The 22,431-nt window shown below is 33.6% G+C and overlaps 1 protein-coding gene across 4 annotated transcripts in view; it reads left to right on the plus strand.

Annotated features, from left to right (window-relative positions):
- Positions 1–8,342: 8,342 nt before the first annotated feature.
- The window catches only part of dsb (scavenger receptor class B member debris buster), a 49,424-nt gene continuing 35,335 nt past the window's right edge, over positions 8,343–22,431 (plus strand). For 2 of the 4 annotated variants that reach the window (XM_076523223.1, XM_076523226.1), the window contains exon 1: positions 8,343–9,281. Coding sequence is in view for 1 of the 4 variants with exons in the window: in XM_076523226.1 (XP_076379341.1) it covers positions 9,233–9,281 (49 nt within the window). In the remaining 3 variants the exon portion in view is untranslated. Of the gene's footprint in view, positions 9,282–18,778; positions 18,798–18,960; positions 19,046–22,431 lie in introns of those variants that run through there. The other 2 variants (XM_076523225.1, XM_076523224.1) reach the window with 2 other exon arrangements.

Genomic DNA, 22,431 nt, shown 5'->3' on the forward strand with positions numbered 1-22,431 from the left:
TCAAAAACAATTAATAAATTGCATGCCACTATATTCGGGAAACTCTCCTCTATCTTTTAACACCAATTAGAACCTTCTAACGTTTATACTTTTCATGCAATACCTCATTTTTGTCGAAAATTTTGGGTTTGTACAAAAGTTCGTTTATTTAAAAAACTGAGGGTGATGGAGCAATTCGGTTTTCGGATTCTTGTTCAGGAAGTGAAGCTCTACAAGAATTTCATAGTGGCTATAGAAACCCAGAAATGTACAAGTCGAATATCGCGCCACGTGTTTCAGATGGAGCACCAGGTATACGAATGCGCGAAAAGAGTGAAACCGTAAGCGTGGTAAAGTGAGACAAGCTACATTGGTCGTCGGTGTGATTTGTTTCGCTTGTGTTGTGCCGATGTCGTGCTCTCTTGCTCACTCGTCAATTCCTCTCTTTGTCTAGAACCATGAGGGCAGCACTGTTTAGCTGTGAGGCGTCAACCAATCAGAGAAGAAGAGCAGTTTCTCTACCTGCTTCATAATTCTAAGCCGGTTGCCCCCATTTTGACTTACTATGGTGAGGCACTACTGTACAGTAATGGGTCCAATTTTTGCACAACTTCAGGCCGCAGCTCGATCCATTAGCGAGGATCGATATAGAAATTTTCTTTACTCTGATTGGCTGATGATTCAATGCTGAAATAGGATCCACTGCGGATTCGATGCGAAGTAAAATGGTGGTGATGTGTGCGCCAGCGTAGGGAGAAAAAGAAGCTTGCAGGAGTAGGTCCCATTACTGTAATCAACCATTATGTATGGTTCATCCAACGTATGTTCATGTCGCGAATATATATTTGTTGTATGTCATTATATAATATTTAAAAATATGTACATACAGATATATAAAAATAGAGAAAAATTACAAGGTTCGTTTTTACGCTTAATTGGAATGTCTGTCAAATTTAAATATATCATACATTTCCCAAGTGCTTTTTATATACGGGAAAAATAAAAACAATAATGAATAATATACAAGAAGTATGTGTTATTATTTTCTTTATGATTGAACTGTAATAGGGTTCTAGTCTAAGCTAATATTTGTAGGATTACATTATTGGTCACTTGGTGCAGCACTATCGTTTGTGTAGCAGTCGTAGATATGTAGTACCGACTACCAACACCGATTGTTCCCTCTTTGGGGACTAACAAAGTGAAAGAAAAAACTTCATTAAAACTTTCTGAAAGCTTCATTATCTCATTATCTGATATTTGCCACGAGCTACTATAAGAACATTTTTTTCGTTTCTTCGCTTAATTTAAAGTTTCCTCGCGCTATATTACAATAAACGATATAATTCTAAGATTAATATTAGACTTTACAATTCAAATATTTCCCTCTTTCCTTTATTGGCAACACTTCATTAGTGGTAGGCCACGTGTAGCTAAATTCGCAACAGAAACTTTTCATCTGCAATGCAAGAACGCTGTGAGTTTCCGCAAGAAAAAGGATGCCATTTTTGCATATAGTTGAAGTGAGTTTTGTGTCCAATAATGCTCAAGGATATTATTTTATGTAATAATATATATAAATATAAAATTATGGTATAAATAAAATCAATATTCCCTGTACTCAATAAAGATCATAAAGTGTTGCTATCTTGCAATAATTCATAGCTATATGTAAGAACGTGCATATAACAGGTTCCCTTACTCCACCACCTCGTGGTCCTGAAGACTCCTTGAACTGATCATGATCCTTGGATCAGTTTGAGGAGTTGCTAACGGAGTGAGGATTAATGCCGTAGAAAACAATCTTGACGATTTTTGGATATAGGATATTTGTTATCCAAAATATTCCACAGTTTTTTCTTTTTTAATTTTAAAAAGCCACTGAAGAGGGAAAATGTGCAGAAAAGCGCGCGATCTAATTTATCATGTAATTACCCTCACGGGCAAGCTACAGTGTTGAAATTTTGCACAGAGGCGTTTTTCTTATTCAACCATCGAACGGTGCAATATGTGTTACAAAACACTAAGAGAAAATTTGACCATTTTATCCGTCTAGACTTTTTATAAAATCTCATGTTATTATTATTTATTAATCCTTAATCCCGAAACCAGATCTTCAATTAGAATCGTGTGATTTACAAGCAGACCCATTATTTTCATTCAAACAAACACAGGAAGACATTTTAAAGTTGTTACCTGCAGAGAAGTACGGCAGAAAACTAAGACACCTTGTCTGTATCTAACATGGGTGTATGAAGGGTCACTGTGATAATGTAATTTAAAATGTATAAGGTGACTGGTCAATCTTTGTAAAGTGGGTTGAAAATACAGGGCACGATTATACGAATATGTATATAAATACCTGCAGATGCCAGTGTACTTTCACATTTTTAATTGGATCACAATAAGTATGCTGTATTCAACGGAACTACAAGGACGAATATTAATTTCGCCTAAAATCTGATGAAGATTTTGGACTATTTGTTTTACAATGATTACATAATCTGTAAGTGATATAAATTCGCTGTTTTAAACTGAAGCCGGTCTAATAGACATGTATCTTTATAACATGAAGATTCTGAAAATAGATAAGTGTAAAATGTATTTCAATCAAATATGACGAATAAATTCAATCAAATATCTTCAATTTTCTACATGTTTTTCCAAAGATGCTATAATTATATGATAATGATACTATACTTTATCTTATGAAAAGAATACAAGTTGGAAACTAAATGAAACATTTGATTATTTATAAATGCGTTCCACTTCCTTCCATTTTTGTATTGAATTTCGATTCATTTTTCGAAACACTATTATTGATCATACTCATTATATATTTTAGTTTGCCCTTTCGTATTTTATATAATATAAAATATCTAAAGTTCATTACACAGATTTCGTTGATATTTATCACTTTTATAAATTTTGTAGGAGTAGCACTACAGGAACTACACGCAGTATATAATTAAATTTGAGCAATGGGTGGCGGCTTAAGGGTTACTCAATGTGTAACGTGCGAAACGAGAAAGCTACAATATCAATTACTTTGTTTAAAATCCGAAACAGTTATTTCTTTCGAAATTTTGTAATCTCGGAGCAACAATTCAGGGGAAGAATTTTTATATCTTCGCGTAATCTGTGGGCAGCACGTGATGGCAGAAACTAATACTACCAACTAAATAATCTCGTTTAAAAATAATTTGATTTGCGAAATGACGTGCAAATTTATTTTTTATTGGAATAAACAAAAACAATTATTCAAATTTCTAAGAATACATGAAAATATGTGCTATCTAGCACATAAATTCTTGGAAACAGTTTTTGAGAATTTCTCCAAAACTCGCAGTACGTTCTAATTTGATTTCAAATATTGAATTTCTCATGGACAAACGAAATATACGTCAGCGCTTGTTACACAAATTGGAAGTCGCACATTTTCTAGTTAGGATGACTCTTCTTGGAAAGACTTTATAGGACATGTGCTAAAAAATGTCTGACGTTGGTTTACAAAATGACGGAAAAAATCATGGAAAAAATGGACTTAAAAATGTTCAAATATTTTATTGTAGAACATTCTGGTTTTTCCAAGGAAATAGTTGTGGGACATCTAAATATTTTCGATCGATAAGACGTGGCACATTAAGTACCTAAACTTGGACCATCAAAACTGCCATTTCTCTTCGTTTTGTATATCACTGAACTTGAATCGCGATCCCGGAACCTTGGATTTACCAACTCTACTCATTTTGCCAACGCAACATTTTGTCTTTTTGTTTTGTATTATTATTATTTTACTACGTATTATTTAATTTCAATATATATATATATATATATATATATATATATATATATATATATATATATACTTATATTATAATTATTAATATAATATATAATAATAATAATAATATATATATATATATATTATATTATTTATATTATATTATATTATCTATCTATCTATATATTAAAATTAAATAATACATAGTAAAATAATAATAATACAAAACGAAAAGAAAAAATGTTACGTTGGCAAAATGCAAAAATTACAAATATTTCAGAAACGTAAATGTTTGTTATGACGCATTCCACAGACTTGGAAATTTCGCAGGAAACAGATTTTTTATTCCTAAATTACATACCTTTCGTGTATTTGATGATGCATTAATTTTCGAGGAAATACTTTTCTTCGCTGTTTTCTCAACGGAATGTTAAATTATTACGATGAAGACTTTAGGCTTTACGTGCATACTTTCGAAATTTGTATTGATTTTGATGTCTAAGCGAGTTTAAGTCATCGATGTTTTTTAAACTTTCTGAGTTACGAAGATCGAAAGTCTAATACCAACTTTCCTGTAAAAAAGTTGTAAGTCGACAATATTATAGATATCAAAACATAATCAACGGCATTTCATACGCAACATCTCGAAATCTCATTTAAAATACAACAGTATTGATTTTAAACTGTTACAAAAATAATGTTCTTAATATTTAAAGAATGGTCCCGTAATGCATTCTACATATAGTATCTTCGAAATGTACTCTGTCATGTCCCATCATTCTTCGCAATGCAATCCAAAGTTAGAAATTTCCAATCCTCCGCATGGTTTGCTCTTAATGACTAATAGAAAAGTTGACCTATTATCACTAAACAGTTCCAATTCCTGTGATTTTCGACTGTAGATTAGGACTTTTGGATAATTATCATTTCGTCATTTTAACTTCTGCAGGTGTCAATCTTGAAAGCTTCAACTCTCTACTCAGATTCGGACAGACGCTAGCGCGTGTCGCGTATGCGCGTTTTCTAAAAGAAAGATCCAATGCATAAAACAAGAGAGACATGAGAAAGAATCATTGTCATGGTCAGCGCTTGTTCCGTCCGAAGGAACAGCTGTCATTCTTCGGACACGTGGTGTTTTATGTTTGGAAAAACCGACATTTTGCTCGATCAGCGAAACGGTGTGCGAGAAGCAATTCACTCATGCACTGCTTTCGATATACCGTTAGGTTCGGTTCGCGATGTAATGCTGCATAAACCGCGACCCCTGTCAAACATGTTCGACAATCTCTGAAACTTTCAAAATCATTCTTTTAAGTAGGTCGGGTTAGTCCGCATCCGACTCCGTGTAACAAGACCTGAGAATTAATCGGCGTGACCAATTATCTGACTTTTGGCAAATTCCGAGCGAATGACTTTATTTACATGACTTGAGTTCATTGGGGAATCATTTAAGGAAAATAATGGACTAAACACCTCTATCCGCGCTCACATCCTTATCAAAATTGCGCGATGTCTAAATAAACTCAAACGTGTTATTTCTATAAGATAACTTATACTACTTTTAGCACATATATTTTGCATTGCTTTTAGTCGATGAATTTACCATATGTCATCATATGATTTTTCCTAAATGATTTGGATTATTTTTATACTGCCGATTCATTAACAGATCTTTTTTATAAAGATTAAAACAATTTTAGGGCATTTCCAATTCCTTCCTTAACATTTTTGATCTTACGCAGATAATAGATACAGTTGAAAAATAATAGCATTGTGCACTAACGAAGTAGATTTAATTATTTTGTTATTCCTATATTATTATTTTTTTTTAAATGCGAAGAAGAACGAAACTTATGACTATACTGCGAATTTTTATCCAAAATAAAAACTGGCTGTATTAATTGCAAGATACACGAGTTAGATCTGCATCCATTTTTCGTCTTAATAATTCTAACGAGTTGAAGTGATTATAACAATATTTGTAAATTCTTTAAATGTCTTTTTATTCTGTATCCATTTCTGTCATAAATGCACAAAATCTGCAAGTCTACTTATGATTTTTTATTACGATCACTCAAGATATTAAAAATAGTAATAAGTTCACACACATGCACACGCATATATATATATATATATATATATATATATATATAACAAGCTAATATAATATTATATAATACTATACCATATACTATACATATACCAAGCTAAGTAAAAATAGATACAGAATCAATTACTCTGAAAGTGATTAATTAATGTTGAAGAACACTTAAACATGATAATTTATTCAAAGAATGTTCGACGTATTTTAAGAGAAAATAATTATCTCCATGATCAGTGCGCAAAATAAGATCCCGAGATTAAACGTCAGCACGAGGGTAGACGGCATGAATTTCTTTCCTTCAGAGAGAGAGAGAGAGAGAGAGAGAGAGAGAGAGAGAGAGAGAGAGAGAGAGAGAGAGAGAGAGAGAGAGAGAGAGAGAGAGAGAGAGAGATGATGCTATTCGTAGATGAAAGTGACTGTAAGTTACGATTTGGATCTGGAAGTGTTCTCAGAGGTATAAAAAAACACGTATCAATTTGAGCCTTTAATAACAACTTCACATATATTTAGCATTTTTGGAATCATTCGACGTTGAAATTGGAGAGCTGGCCGAGGCCGCGTACTTGACGAAGGATGGGCGGCGCTTGCACAATGTTGAAGTTAACTTAAAAAATTGATAAAATAGATACCGAACTCGGAAAAGGATAACTAAAACTAAGTACTAGTAATATTTAGTTTAACATTTCCCTTTGGGAACTGAGCCTCCAACAAAGTTTGCGAAATTTCTTATTTTCTAAAAAATTGTGCTTCTTTGTTGTTGTTTGATAGTCTTGTTCCAATCTTTTTTGTTTGGTTCTTTGTTAAAGTAGAGATTTCCAATTTTTAGAGAACACCAATTTTTCTTAAATTGTTCTTACAAAGTATTTTTGAAAATGATCGTATGTTGTTATTATTCGACATTGAAATGTCTAAACGGATTCTGGATAATAATGAGTATTGTATAAATGAGTAGAGACTAATATTTCAGTGATTTCATTGTCTAGTCTTATAAGTAGACCGCGGATTTTATGCAATTGTGATAAAAATGGGTAGGCGGAATCTGAAACAATAGGAAGGATAGAAGAATTTAAAACCACTCATACATTCAAATTACTTAAATAAATACATAAATTATTAAACGAGAGAAGAATTTTCTATTTGGCTTTTATTTGATAAAGAAAATTGTTATTTTTTATGAAAGTCAGCAGTATACTTAAAAAGAACATAGCCAGTCTATCGATTGTACGGAAATATAAATAAAATGGTGTAGCTCAGATTCTTAAAAAGAAATTTAAATGAAAGCGTTTAAAAATTCATCAAAAACGGTTTCATTATTATTTGAGTAATGTTTCGAATCGATATTCCACAGTAAATTGGAACTTCTGCTCAATCATTAGCAGTATCTTTATACAAAGTAAAAATTGTTAGAGTATATTACGAACGAATTTCTATCCCCAATCAGAATATTAAATACTGTTTATATTTCCAGTATTTCGTTGATTTAATTTTGTTCTAAGCGTATAAAATATATTCATTAGACTCAAATGTAACAGAGAATGTATAGTACAAGTTAGAAATCAGAATTCTGCAGTACATTGGAGCTGAGAAAGTTAAAGAGAGAGATCCTTCTTATCCTATTTTCGATGCCTTCAATCTACACGCTTTTCCTTATCATCCTTTATAATTTTATAATCCAAATTAGTAAATTTTTATAAACTAGATTTACTATTCCGAAAATTTAGCACATTTTTAAAATATATTCGTTTCTTTCATGTAGATCCAAAACCAAAGTATCTGCTTTTAAATTACTTTCTAGCTTCCTAGACGGAAACTTCGCCTGAACTACGTTGTGAATAGTACAAATAATGATGCTCCAGAAAGCTATCTCGGATAGTGAGTTTCAATTAAACTGCGAAGAAACAGAAGGTAAGTCGAAATGTATTCTTCCGTTTAACAATTTCAGCACGTCGAAAATGACATAACAGTGTTTCCAAGCTTGTCCAATGTGTATTCATAGGTTTAAATTCAGTCTAATCATTTTCGTCATAGAGTCTGCTGTCTATCATAATCGAGTGACAATTCAAATGACATTCATTCGTATTTTACCAACACGATTAAGCGAACGAACAGTTTCGACAATGCTACATAAAACATAACTTTTGACAGTGACAATCGCTATATGTATAAAACAGTTTCGTCACGTACAGCAGGAAACCCTGAATTCTAATGTTCCGATATAGCGACTCACGTCCGGAAATGAAAAGATCAACAACAAAAAAGAAGAAAGAAAGTAGCGAATAATTTTGTCGATCGTCGGCGTGACAGTTCAAGGGTTCGCAATTCAAAGACAGTTGAAATGTAGGTTGTGTGCCGTATCCTAGCTAATGGAGTTTCCACTCGATATCGGTGGTCGTAGTAGCCGGCAGAGACGAACGATCAGTACCTAGTCATTCATTTTGCGAAAGAGAAGCCAGCGGGAGACGAGGCCCGATGCGAGCATACGGACGCTTCTGAGGACGTACGTTTACCTGTGTCCCTACCACTTTCTTCAGCCGGTTGGTGGGCACCGCGTTCTCGTTACCGTGGTCCACGCTGCACTACCGTTCTACTATCTCCTCATTCACTTGGTGATTCGACAAGACCCGAAGAGCACGCGCGGATCTCGACTCACCTTCGAGCTCGGTCACTTGAGCTTTCGGCAATGAGCGGACATCCGTTCGGACGTAACCCGTTCTTCATGGTGCGCGAACTCCGATCCAGGCAGCATTGTCATTTGGTTCTTTAAAAATCCGTAAAACCACAGTGATTTTTATTGTCGTCGAATTCGGTCGATGATCCGATCGGTCACGCCTGTACAAGCGCGCGAAGAAGTCCTTAATCGAATTTTTAATTAAGCTCAACCCCGAACGGAGCACGGTTATTAATATTGTCATGAACGGCACAGGAAGAATCTAAGAGTCTGTCTGCCGAATCGAATCTATTTGGCGAGTAGCTCGAGTGCCAGTAAGAATTGCATTAGTCGAGTCCATTGATCGGGAACGGAAGGCTGAGAATCGTTTGTTTCGGTGTCGATGATCGAGAAGAACGGGACAAACGGTGATCCCCTATCGGCGTGCAGAGTGATTGCCTGTCCATCGAACCGGCGGCTAACAGTACGGCCTATGATCATGTCTCATTGAAACGCGAAAAGGACACGCCGGACCGTTGAAGAGGAAATCCAGAGATCAGGGGAAATGGTGACGATCCTAATAGCGTACGACCGACAAAATGTGCGTGTAGCACCCCGCCGATAGAGAAACTAGTCTCGCGTGATTTTCTTTCTTCCATTCGCTCGCATCCACGAAACTGTTGTGTGTTACATAAAGACGGATTTTACTGGTCAGTTAATGAACCCGGCTGTGTGCACATATAGGCTGCGTCTGTCGACGACCTTACGTAAGTAAATGTGAATAATTTCTTATTTGAAAGCGGCAAGGAATGTGGACATTGTGCTAGTTAGAGCAAAGAACCTGTCCGCAAATGACCCTCGTATCGGTTTCTACTTGCTGCTTTGATATATTGACGGCAGTACTATTGCGGCCGCAATATCATTAACCCTGAAGAGATTCAGTCTTGAGGCGAAGCACGTTAACTGCAGAGCAGTCACCGTTTCTTTCCGACACTATGTTCGAAAAATATCGTTGTAAGTGTAAGAAGTAAATTAGTTCCTTGAGTGATTCTAGAGTTCTATAAGTCAATTTTTGGGGATAACAGAGACGATCGGGATTTTACTATTTAAAAAAGAAAATAGTATCATTGAAAATGATATATAATTAATCTCACGAATTATTTTAAATGGTCGAAGCAAGACTTTTAGATATGCCTGAGATTAGTTCTTCTAGAATTAATAAAGATATTGAATAAGTACAGTTGATAGTAGAGTACAAGGAGAATTGATACAATTTTGTTTCTATATCTGGCACGTAGTGATATCAATCGTATCTGAAGGAAATAACGGTATGCGTATACGAATTTATGAATTCCAGAGGGTAATTGTTTCCTTTAATCGCATTTGTTTTGTTTCCTGCAAACGTTTCCTGTTTCGCGAAGCAACTGTTTCGAAGTTACTTCCCTTACCTCAGAGGTCACAGTCAGATGAAACAAATAAATACTCTTCAGTGCAGAGATTAATATTTGAATGTTAGTTAATTGAAATAGACGTAAAAAGTCTATGAAACAATATATATTTAGAGGTCAGTTTGGTAAAACGAATAAATACTTGAATACAGAGATTAATACTTAATTGTCAATAAATAAAATACCCGTAAAAATCGATGAAAATTGTAACTTGGATAAACGTCAATCATTTCTTATCTCGCTATCTTACTAAATGATCCAGCAGATTTTTTTTACAGAATACGTATTATTGGATTTTCTAAACATTTTTCAAGCTCAGTACCAGTTACTTAAATTATCCTACATTTTCTCAATTGAAATATGTGTACATGTAATGTATACCGCGATTGGATTCGTATAATATATTCATCACGATTTCGTTTTACTATAGGAAGGACAATTTTATTAGTTCTATTACTGTGTAACGATTTTTAATGATAGATCATTGATTTTTTCTGAAATATATATGAATCGCATTTTTAGTGGTGAGTTCATTATCGAAGCAAACCTGTTAAAAAAATTGAGACACAACCACATATTTATACTATCGTGAGACAAATAGACGTAAAGAAATCGTTGACCTAGACGTATCTTATTAATAGCTATACCAGTAAGTAGTATGCATTTGGCTTTATCCGATGTCTCCACGACTGTAATAAATGGGTATGGTTATTCTCTGAATAATAGTAAAAAATCAGCAAATGACAAATGTCACGTGCTCGTATTGCAGTGCGAAACACGTCTTCACAAGAGTTGGAATGACGTCATCATTTTTTTATCGAACAAACTATAACTGCACCACACTTAATTAAATTGATATTTTTATTTGTAAAATAGAATACTTTTATTAACTATTGTTATATAGATAAGTTATAAGATATAGATAAGATATAGATTGATATGTAGACTAATTATACCAGTAAAAGAGAGAGAGAGAGAGAGAGAGAGAGAGGGAGAGAGAGAGAGAGAGAGAGAGAGAGAGAGAGAGAGAGAGTATATAGTATGCATTCGACTTTATCCGATGTCTCCACGACTGTAATAAATGGGTATGGTTATTCTCTGAATAATAGTAAAAAATCAGCAAATGACAAATGTCACGTGCTCGTATTGCAGTGCGAAACACGTCTTCACAAGAGTTGGAATGACGTCATCATTTTTTTATCGAACAAACTATAACTGCACCACACTTAATTAAATTGATATTTTTATTTGTAAAATAGAATACTTTTATTAACTATTGTTATATAGATAAGTTATAAGATATAGATAAGATATAGATTGATATGTAGACTAATTATACCAGTAAAAGAGAGAGATAGAGAGAGAGAGAGAGAGAGAGAGAGAGAGAGAGAGAGAGAGAGAGAGAGAGAGAGAGTATAGTATGCATTCGACTTTATCCGATGTCTCCACGACTGTAATAAATGGGTATGGTTATTCTCTGAATAATAGTAAAAAATCAGCAAATGACAAATGTCACGTGGCTCGTACTGCAGTGCAAAATACGTTTTCACAAGAGCCGGAATGACGTCGTCATTTTTTTATCGAACAAACTATAACTGCACCACACTTAATTAAATTGATATTTCTACTTGTAAAATAGAATATTTTTATTAACTATTGCTATGGAAATCACACGTTATTCTTCAAGAATTGTACGAGCATTATATAGAGCGAGTCTGAAATATAATATAAATAATTACTTCCTTCCTTCGAAAATAAAAATATTTTGGAAATGGAGGTTCTTTTGCAGAACTTTCGAAATCGATCTAATTTCATAAGATTCTCATAGGACTTGAACTCTGGATAAAAAAAAATGGGCATTAGGTGTTGATTGAAATATTATGCTACCGTACTTATAAGAGGTTAAGGAGGTGACCTTTCACCTTACCGAATACCGTATAGTTCAAGGAAAATTTTCTTGCTCTTAACTGTTGCGTATATGCTTTTCTAGTATGCTGTGAAACTCCTGCGCTATTGTATTTGCACAGATGTAATCAATGAACAGTTAAACTCCGATAAACTGCTTCCTAGATTATCCAATCATTGTTGGCGAGTGTCGAAATGTAAGAATGATAGAGCTATTAACTTTAAATGCAGTATAATATCGTCTTGAGAGCCTAAGTTAGCCTAGAGTAAACCAAATAGAGTAAACTTTAACGAAACTTCCCTTTAAACAATGTGCAATAGTTTATTCATAAATTCTTCAAGTTCAGAACGTGGCTCTCTGTAATTATTTTAGAAAATGAAGATAAAATGTTTGGAGATAATTAAACAATTTTGTTTTCTAGAAGCAAACATAACAAACATTAATTTTTCATAAATTTACAGTATTTCATTACAAATGTTATTAATCATTTTTGTTGTTAATATTGTAGAAAAGTAAATTTGCTGTGATTTTACATAAAGTTATCGGTTTATATTTTGATAGTTTATATTCGTTGAATTTTTGAATTATGTCTTGAATCTTTTTTATGCAACTTTTATGTTGCATATTTTTTCTGGTAACATAGTCATGAAATACGAAAAAAAGTCACGCAGTCACAAAATTGAATTAGAATCGTTTTAATTGGGTACGCTGTTAAAAGTTCAATCGATTGCAGTGATACAACCTTTACTACAATTTCTCTCCTTTCACGTGTAACAGTATACGATGACGGTAGCGAATCATTATATTGTTTTGCTTGGATTTTATAAGAAACTATCGAAGCACGCTTTCCTCCTTATTGTTTCACCCGACCATATTTTGCGCCACTATTATTACACGGTACGTTGAGTCGGACTACTGGAACTATTCTCTGATATTTAGGGCAAGTTCAACTCTTACCCAGTGTTGTTCAATCACTGCCAATCACACTAATACCATAATAAACGGTTGATCCTTTTATTTCGAACTGCTAGAAAAGTTTTCGGTTGTTGAATTTAAGCATTTTTCACTATCACAGTTTCTCCTGTATTTAGAGTCACTAATAACATCCATGATTCTTATTCTACGTAACCAAATAGTACTGAGTTTTATATTAATTTATGAAGTAATTTTGCTTTTAAAAGGAGAACTACTCGATCAATTTTAATAACGAGTATTTATATCTTGTTTTACGTTGCGAAAGCAGATGACTTTTGTGAATTTGATGTTATCAATAGAAAACAGAATTTGATAGATTTCGCCTCAGACTACAGTTTTTGAAAATAAATTGAAAAATATTAGACCATGGAAAATACTACAAGTTGAAAATTACATATTTTTAAAAATTGAATTTGTCAAAAACTGGAAGACGTAGAATACGATTTCCAAATTTGCATTCAACACATCAAAATCTTCAATAATCGGTTATAATTGGAAATATATTCTTTCTAATTATTAATTGTACGAGAAATTGTTGGAATGTTCGTACCATAGACAATCTGAAATTATGTCAAGGAGGTATAATTGCCTGAAAAATTTTACGACACCTTTGTGTTTCATTAAAAGTTTAATACTTCCATATTGTCAATTTTTTTACGTTAAATTAGTTAAGACATAGTAGGTTAGAAAATAATGAAGGTGATTGAGTTATATGGAGCGTTTTAACTCACAACTCATTTAGGATGCACTTTCTCTTTATAATTTCACCTTAGCCTTTTGCACGTCGAGAGATTTTTATCAGTCTAAATCTCTTCATTTTTTAAGTCTGCAGTCATAAAAAGATTGGGAGAATGTGGTAACTTTAAGTTGACCAATTAGAATACTGCCGAATGGTTTAATTTTAAACAGTAACTGCTTTTTCGCAACTGTCCACAAAAGTCTCACTAAAAGTGACATTACATAAACAGAAATGGATGATGTTAGAGGTAAAGCGATATCCTTGTGACGAAAAAGAAACTAAACTTTCTCTTCATTTTTAAGTATTTCAGTAACGTTCAACATTTTTATAACTTTCATATTTTCAGACAAAGTGGGATTTGGCATTTTCAATTATAGTTTTACGTAATCTTCGGGACAGAAATGAGCAAATAATAATTTGATAGGCGTTTAATATTTGAATTTGGTTTTTTCTTTAAATTTTAGAATTATCAATCGCTAGAATTAATACAAACTACGAAAATGCATTCAGTATAATTTAGCACATTTTATGTATAATATATGTATATTCACGAATAAATGGGCTTATTTAATGGTTCATATTAAAACGATTTTATGGTATCATTAATCGCACTGAATTATGTAATTATCTGGTTCACATTAACAGAATGCTCTTAATCCAAATTAGGATTTATACAATCCGTATAATTAAAACAGTGACAAAATATTGATACTTATTTCAAAATCCGCTTGTTTATTTAATGCACACAAAACTACAAAAATATAGATCAAATTCAATACACTGTATATATTTTCATCTTTATTTTGTCGTGGGGTTAGCACAACAAATGTTAACAAATATCCACAATGCAAAAGAGACGGAATCAGAAAATGGATGTCCATTAAAAAAAATTATCTGTTAACACGTGAAGTGCGAAGCTGATTTTGCTGGTTTTTCCGATGAGGTGGCAGGCCGGCATTATTTTTTAACCTTGTTATTGCCGTTCCTATACGCCGATACGGTCCACACGATAGGTTCGCTGTCAGTCCCTGGGAACTGACGCTGCCTAAAAAAGTACACTGACGCCGCGCTTAACGAATATAATTTTTATTTATATTTTTTCAAAATAAGTAACAAATATTATTCTAATTCCATTTTGTTTTAGATTTATTTTTAAATTTATTTTAGTGAACAAAAATCGCATATATACGCTTCATCGCTCTCATCAACATCTGAGCAACTCTCGTGTGACCAACCGAGCCATCTGATACACTGAATCCACTTTCCCTGCGAATTTAGAGTTACTCTAAAAGTTTATTTCTGGTTTTGCCCCGAATGAGATATATTGCAAAAGGTTAAATATTTATGTCTTAACAAACGGTTAGAACATTGAACAACACATAAAAAATGTTGCGTGAAGACTGAAAAATAGATTGCAATACTTACCGTAATGAATTTCTTATATCCAAGTATTAGTAAAAAAATAATTGACAAGCACAAAACTGAAATTTTTTAGCTCCGAAATTTTAAGAAGAAAACAATGAACGACAATGTGTTCTAGTCTGTGACTGATCTCAAACTATCACGATATCGATTCTGAATGTAATACTATTCGAGAACTGCATGTTACAGCGGTTTGCCCCGATTTTGGTACGACATTCCCCTACATTTTACATTTTCCTTCAAGTACACCAGATGAGTAGTTATAATGAATGCGTTTATTTTGCATGTAAAAACATTAGCTTGATTCATGAAGATCAGATTTATTAGATTATACTCGTAACCGAGGTGATTTCGAGTACAAAAACCGGTTTCCAAATTTAACAAATTCATTGAAATAAACCGGTTTTAAATACCGATTTTAAAAATTCGATGAACCCTAATCCTAAGACGTGCACTCATGCATTAAATATTCAATTTACTTTTGCATCACATATTTAGACTGAAGAGAGAGAGAGAGAGAGAGAGAGAGAGAGAGAGAGAGAGAACCGCAAATTATTATACTTACTATACAGGCCATATCTTAAATTTGGTTGGGAGAAAACAAATTGTACATTCCAAATTTGTTGTGGTTTCCTTTTATTAGATTTTTTGGAAAATTCGAGATCGGACGTTCATTTGTTTCTGCGGTACAGAACTTGGAACGAATAAAATGATATTATTTAAATAGTAAGTTATGGTCGTATCGATTCTGTTGCCAAAAATGTAAAAATGTATTGTGTAAATGAATGTCAACAATTTATTGCAACATTAGTGTCAAATCAATATTGAGAAATATATCCAATATGAAGTTATACATAACTATTTTTAGTAATAACAAAACAATTATGATCAAGCGTAACAATTTTATATAGTCTATTATATGAAACTGGAATGTTCGAATATCTTCTTTAATAAGACATGTAGAAAACATTAGAAATCTTCCACAAATGATCGAGCTATGGAAAAAGAATAGCTTCAATTAGACGAAGGAAGTGCGTGGTTGTAGTTTGCAAATTCGAGATTCGATCCATTCCAGTTGCGTAGCAGACCCCTATATTTCTGTATAGCAGCGAAAACTAATTAATACTTCATACGTAACGCTCAAAGTGGCGAGTACCGTAATCCACGAAGCATACCTCCCAAATAACTGTGGAAGAAAATGCCGATCTTGGCCAAGTTAGCGACGCAGATGTAATGGGAACTGCGGTATTAAAAGATCTTATGAAACGCGTTTGCTTTCTAGATAAAGACTATTTTGATTGCTATTGCAAAGACACGTGAATGCAGGATCAACCAAATGTATTACTCACTGATGAAAGAGATCATTGACTATTCTGGAATTTCGCAACGCAAAGTACTGAAACCGAGTGAAGTAACGGAAATTATGTGACAATCGGGCAGGTTGATAGATGTCCGTATTAATAAACATGTTCTAACTATTACCATTGTTGTTTCTAATGAAATGAAAATTGAATAAGTGTTCGTCGTCATTTGGAGGTGTGCATTTAAACGTCATAATCAATGGAAAATCTACGAAACATGACATTGAATAGTGAAAATAATGTGAAATCTTTGTTTTCCTCATATAACAGTGAAAGTTCATTAATAAATTATCATTCATGGCGCAAAGTATTGGCCATTCATTCTACTTATCTGAAAAATATGACTGAATTAACCACGATTTATTGCTTTTATATAGTTCGAATGACACAGCGATTTGTCTGGTGAGAAAAAAGGAACGACTGTCATTCGTAAATCTATCTTTCATTACTGATTACTTTAACTTGCCAGCCATAAATACACTGAAATATAGTGCGGTAATAAAAGTTATATAAAGAATGTGATTTTACGTTCATCATTTATTGTACTACAAGCTGTTATTTTCTGTTGCAGGATGTTATGTGACAAAATATTGCGTACAGAAAATTGATATTTCGAGAATTTACCGATACCGCGGTTTTGCATCTAAATCTAAATGCTAAATACTTCCGTGTTACTCTTATCCACAATGCGTGGAATTCCTATCTCCCTAATTTGAGTTACTTCTGTGCAGTAATATCAAAGCGAAAAAAACATATGTACAACGTACAAATCAATTAAAGAAAAAAGACTCCGCTTATTTAATAATAATGTATAATACATTTATATATTAATATTAAGGTTGAATTTTTCGTTTGTTCAACTTTCGATCTTAATGTACAAATTATTCTTGAGTCTTCTATTTTTGTGCTTTCGATTCGCATGTGGCATAACATCGATGTCACCTATTGCGAGACGGTTTGCATTACTACTACAATGCGATCAGCCATGATTTCAAGATATTGATGGCATCGTCGTGTAACAAAGTATATGTAATTTCGTGAGAAGCGATCTATAACGTTCCTTTAAAACGTTTCATTTCCATCGCTTGCGATAGAATTCCGAGACGCATCAAAGATTGTACCGTAATGTGTACATCAGACCAGATTGTTACTGCAACCCAGCGTGTAATTTACCGCACGGTAGCACGGGCGGATGCTAATACACGATGCAAATTAGATGTTCGATTGGGCCAACAGTTAGGTGAGGAATGCGTGACGATATCCCAGCTAAGTACGAAATTTGAGAATTCAGGTATTCCCAGTGCTACGAAAGAATTCATTCGTTGCACTGCGTATCGCTGTCACAAACTCTTTTCTTCGAGCCATTATCAGCTTTACATTTCATCTTCTTCAGTTCTTAGCTTCAGATCTCATCTCCAAACGCTAGTACAATGACAAATTTGAGCTTCGTGCTCTCATAGTCTTCTGTATGGTAAATATGTATCTGTAATTTTTCATTAGCTTCCATGTATATTTTCTGAGACAACAGATTTAAGAAAATACTAAGTTTCTACTTTAAATGAGCTAACAGCTCGATAAAACAATAGTAAACGATACAGTTGTAAACATAATTGTGCAGATTGTCAGACATAAACAAGGAATTAAATCAGACACTTTATTGCGTCACCGTGTTTCCTCGTAAACGCGAAGAAGTGCTAGCAGCGAAATTTTGACGACAACAAAAATGTAACGATGCGTCAGCAACGTTATCAAATCAGTTGACAGAAAGTCACGTATGCGTTGGTAGCAGTAACAATATAAAGAAGATTCAAGTAATACTACAAATGAAATAATCGCTACGTTTAAAGAATCAAATCTTAAAGATAAGTTTTAGTAACCGACGACTAGACTGCGAATGTTACCCAATTATGACAAAAATTGAATAGGTGTCATTTGAAATAGTGAGAAAATTAAACTTATTAAACATATTGAAATTAAAAGTGAATTATAGAGCAGTCACATATCGTCGTTCGATAGTAACAGAGTTAAAGAATTAAAAGAAATTGTGTTTGGCTGCTATGTTTTGTAATTAATGCAGTTAATTCTTATTTTGCATAAAGATCCTCAATTTACCCCTATGATATTTATATTACTATTGATGTCAAAGTTAAAACCAAATGGTCAGGCTAACATTAAATGTTAGATTTAATGTAGTTGTTAGAATGTCAAGCGTGAAGTTTAGAAAGGTATCGCACGTCGAAACTAATTCCAGGAGTTGAAAACATCAAAACATCGTCGCAGCATCAATCAGTACTCAGTCTTTAGACTGCAATTACGAGTTTCTGTAAACTGACACTCAGACGTGGAGATCATCAACCACGAAATTCAAAAAATCACGAATCACATACTAGTATCGTAAATCGTACTGATCTTCCGGGTTGGGAATCCCCCTTGTGAGTACGACCATAATGTGATAAATTACCTTACAATTTCTCGTAATCTTAATTAATGTTTACGAACACGTGTAGCGTATTTCGATAGCAAAACAATTATTAAGTGCATTTCCATACTTCCTGGAAAACTTTACACTTGACATACGGAAGTGTCTTTTTCCAGATCTTACCACTTTTTCGTCATTGACGATAGTGATAATGATGGCAATTGTGAAACGAGGACATGAGGAAGCATCTTTACGTCTGTTGTACGTATGTATACATATATTGTGACATTTATGTCTAATTTGGCTCTAAACGTCAGAACGAATAATAATAACAAGAGGGATAGAAGAACGTTTAATGAACATTTATTGCAACGTGTCTATCTTGTGATAGCTTTACACGTGCCTAAGGCTGGAGGCAGGCGAGCGTCAAATCGATGGACGTTGGTTGTCCCTACTTGTTTTACTAATGAAAACCAAGCAACATTTGTCCTTGTTTTAACAAGAAAATATAATCAACCTCCGTCGATTTGACGCTCGTGTTCCACCAATCTTACACAAGAAATATGTCTTGAAGTCCACTGCGTTTTTCTCAATGTTAGGAAACGTGAATTCATTTATCTTACAAACAGTCGCATAATCGAAAGGCAGTTTTTTGGATTAGATATCAATTAACACTTTATTTACCAGAAGCATATTACTAGGCTCTTCAATAACTGAACTGTGTCTAAGGAAAGTCTGATCATTTAATATTGATATAATTATATATCTGATAATTTTAATTATTAATTTTAAAAGGACTTGATAGATTATATTAATATAAATAACTTGATGGATTATGAATGAGATTGTTGTAGTTGTTGAACAATTGTTTAAGAAATTTTTAACTGTTGATCTTCCGATAAATAGTTTATCTCTGCTGAAGTGTTAACTACAAATGATGGATGTTGTGTGCACAACACGAATTTATGCATTGATCCAATATTTCTCTGGTGAGCGAGCAACATTTATCGAATTTTGGATAAAGTAATATAAATCATTGTTTTAAAAAAATAGAAAGTGTTTTTACTATACCATCGAGACAGACTCGTGATACAGATTTCGTATTGTCTCATAACAGTGAGAGATTCAATTTATTTAGATCTTGTACATATTCTTTTTTATAATAGTTATTCCAATTATATAATTTATTCTATCATTTCATATAAAAGCGTCTTTTTTAATTGTGAAGCGAGGAACCGGTCAATTTGGCCGTGGTAGGTTTAGCGTTAATAATTGAATTTTCTATTCGAACGGTGTATAGATTACTATGCAGATTAAACTCTATGAATTGCGTTCACTAGACCGTAGCGTTGTGCTAATGGTAAGAAGTTTTACGATTTTACAAAAATTGCGGCATGAAGCAGGTCATCCGCTTGTGTACGTCGCCCCACGTGATTTCACTTCTTTTGGAATCGTCGAAACATTGTGAAAGCACAATCTAGTTTAAGTTCTCGGTGCAGTAACAGTAAGAAATGTGCGTCATACTTGTTTCTATCCCACCCTGACGTACACGCAAATGGAAAGTCTAGAATCACAATTCCTCCTCGGTAAATACGCTGCCTGTGAACTCTATGTCGAGCAGTCGATTCGTCCTTGCGGTTATTACGTTTCCGTAAACTCACTACATCGAGGACAAGACAATACGATATCCAGTAGTCGCGATGTCGGAATAAATGTTTACAATTTTTACAGAATTTAATTCCCTGTTTCTATGCATTAAGTGAACCATGGAAAATGGTTTATTATGCCTTCTGACAACTATGTATACATACATAAATTTGTATATTCAATTAAAATGAGGTAAAACGCCATTGAATTATTAGATATTGTGTGGGCCTGGTTTTAGTCACGAAACTTTGCGAAGCAGAATATTCTACAGTGTGATAACGTCATTGTTATTTAATAGTTTTTGTATCTTTGTGATACAAGGCATTTACGATTCTATCCAATAAATAATTTCATTAACGTTTGAAAGAAAAAGAACCGTGTAGGCGGAAAGTGTTTGTGTTTTACATTAGTACTTATGTGATTGATTGTTTTGTGTTCCTGTCATTTTACTGATCTTCCGAAATATTTAATGTAATACACGGCACGTTTGGATCAACAAACGTAAACGAAAATGATTGCACAAAATCACGGTGATTGCCAAATTTCAGAAATCGTTTACGCTCCAAATACCGAAAAAATGACAGAAACCAAACGCATCCATGCATCACTACTTTCTCTCAAACATTCGATACGATCAAAGTGAAATAGTATCGATACCGTTTGATAGAAAACCATTGTCCTATTGTCCTGTTGTACTGCTGTATAAAAATTGTCTGTACCAACTGCAGAACATAGGAGTCAAGCACGAGTTCCGTTTCGCTTTTTAATAATTTTAAGAAGTTCAAATTAATACACCAAGATTCTTAGTTTCGTTTTAATATTTTCACTGTTTCAAATTATATCTACTCATTTTTGCCATAAAGTACGCAGTCTACTTATGTCTGGCCACTAACTGTAAAAGTGACCATACTGTTCGCTTGTCCATTTGTACCACCGGCTAACGATTTCACTAGTTTATGAAATTGTCCTTGCGCAACGAGAATATTGGAACGGTTACAACAGCATCGTACGAACAAGTTTCGAAGAACATTCATCGTGCGATTTACAGTTAAGGAAATTTGTCGTAAAGAGTTTAGTTTTCTGCCTGTGAGTCTTCCATACTTGTAACGTAAGGTCTAATAAGATTACGTAGTCCATTTTTGCATCGTATCGCCGTGTTGTATTACAAATACAGGATTCTGACGAAGTTTTTCAGCGATTCGTGATAATCAGGCTGTGGATCTTCATGCAGACCCAAAATTTCTTGCATCTATTGCAAAAAAGTATGAGTCGCTTCTTCTTCTATTTCAAATTAGAACTACTCATTTTAGTCATAAGTCTATGAAATCTACAGCCTAACGATACTAATTCATAGGAAAGTAGATAAACTATGGTAATCAAATGTTGTTGAACGTACGTCATGGATTAACATTAACATTGTAATAAATATTGTATAACAGTATGATTAAGATGATGTAAGGCAAAATGTTAGGATTCTTTCGTTGAAAAGTAAACTGGTCGTTTGTAAAAAGATAAATGTCACTGAATCTCATAAGAACGTAACACTACAATTCGCAAAAAACTTTGTTTTCTTTCTAGTCTGATTGAATAAAATGTTTTTACAGAGCAGTAATGATCGGATTTAACTTCTAACGTTGATAGATAAATGGCAGAAATGCCGTCCACGTTTCGTATATGGAATTACAAACAAAATTATGTATCTTAGCACAAATGCTTATTTATTTGTGAGTTTATACAGGTGGTACCATAATTATGTTAACACACGGACAGGGGTGATTCCTGTCATTCCTTCATCATTTGAAGTAACTTTTTCCTTAGCAAAAATGCAACCCGCAGCTTTGATTACGAGTTATTAATGAAAAACATTGACCAATAAAATGCAAGCTCGGCTGGCACAAAACGGCCAAGCCAACGAGCGATCGAAGTCCAGTTCCGCTCATTGGTTCGGTCGTCATGAACCAGCTGATCTCGCCTCTCATTAGTCACTGTTTTTTGTTAAT

This window comes from Megalopta genalis, chromosome 6 (assembly GCF_051020955.1).
Source record: "Megalopta genalis isolate 19385.01 chromosome 6, iyMegGena1_principal, whole genome shotgun sequence".
NCBI lineage: Eukaryota > Metazoa > Arthropoda > Insecta > Hymenoptera > Halictidae > Megalopta > Megalopta genalis.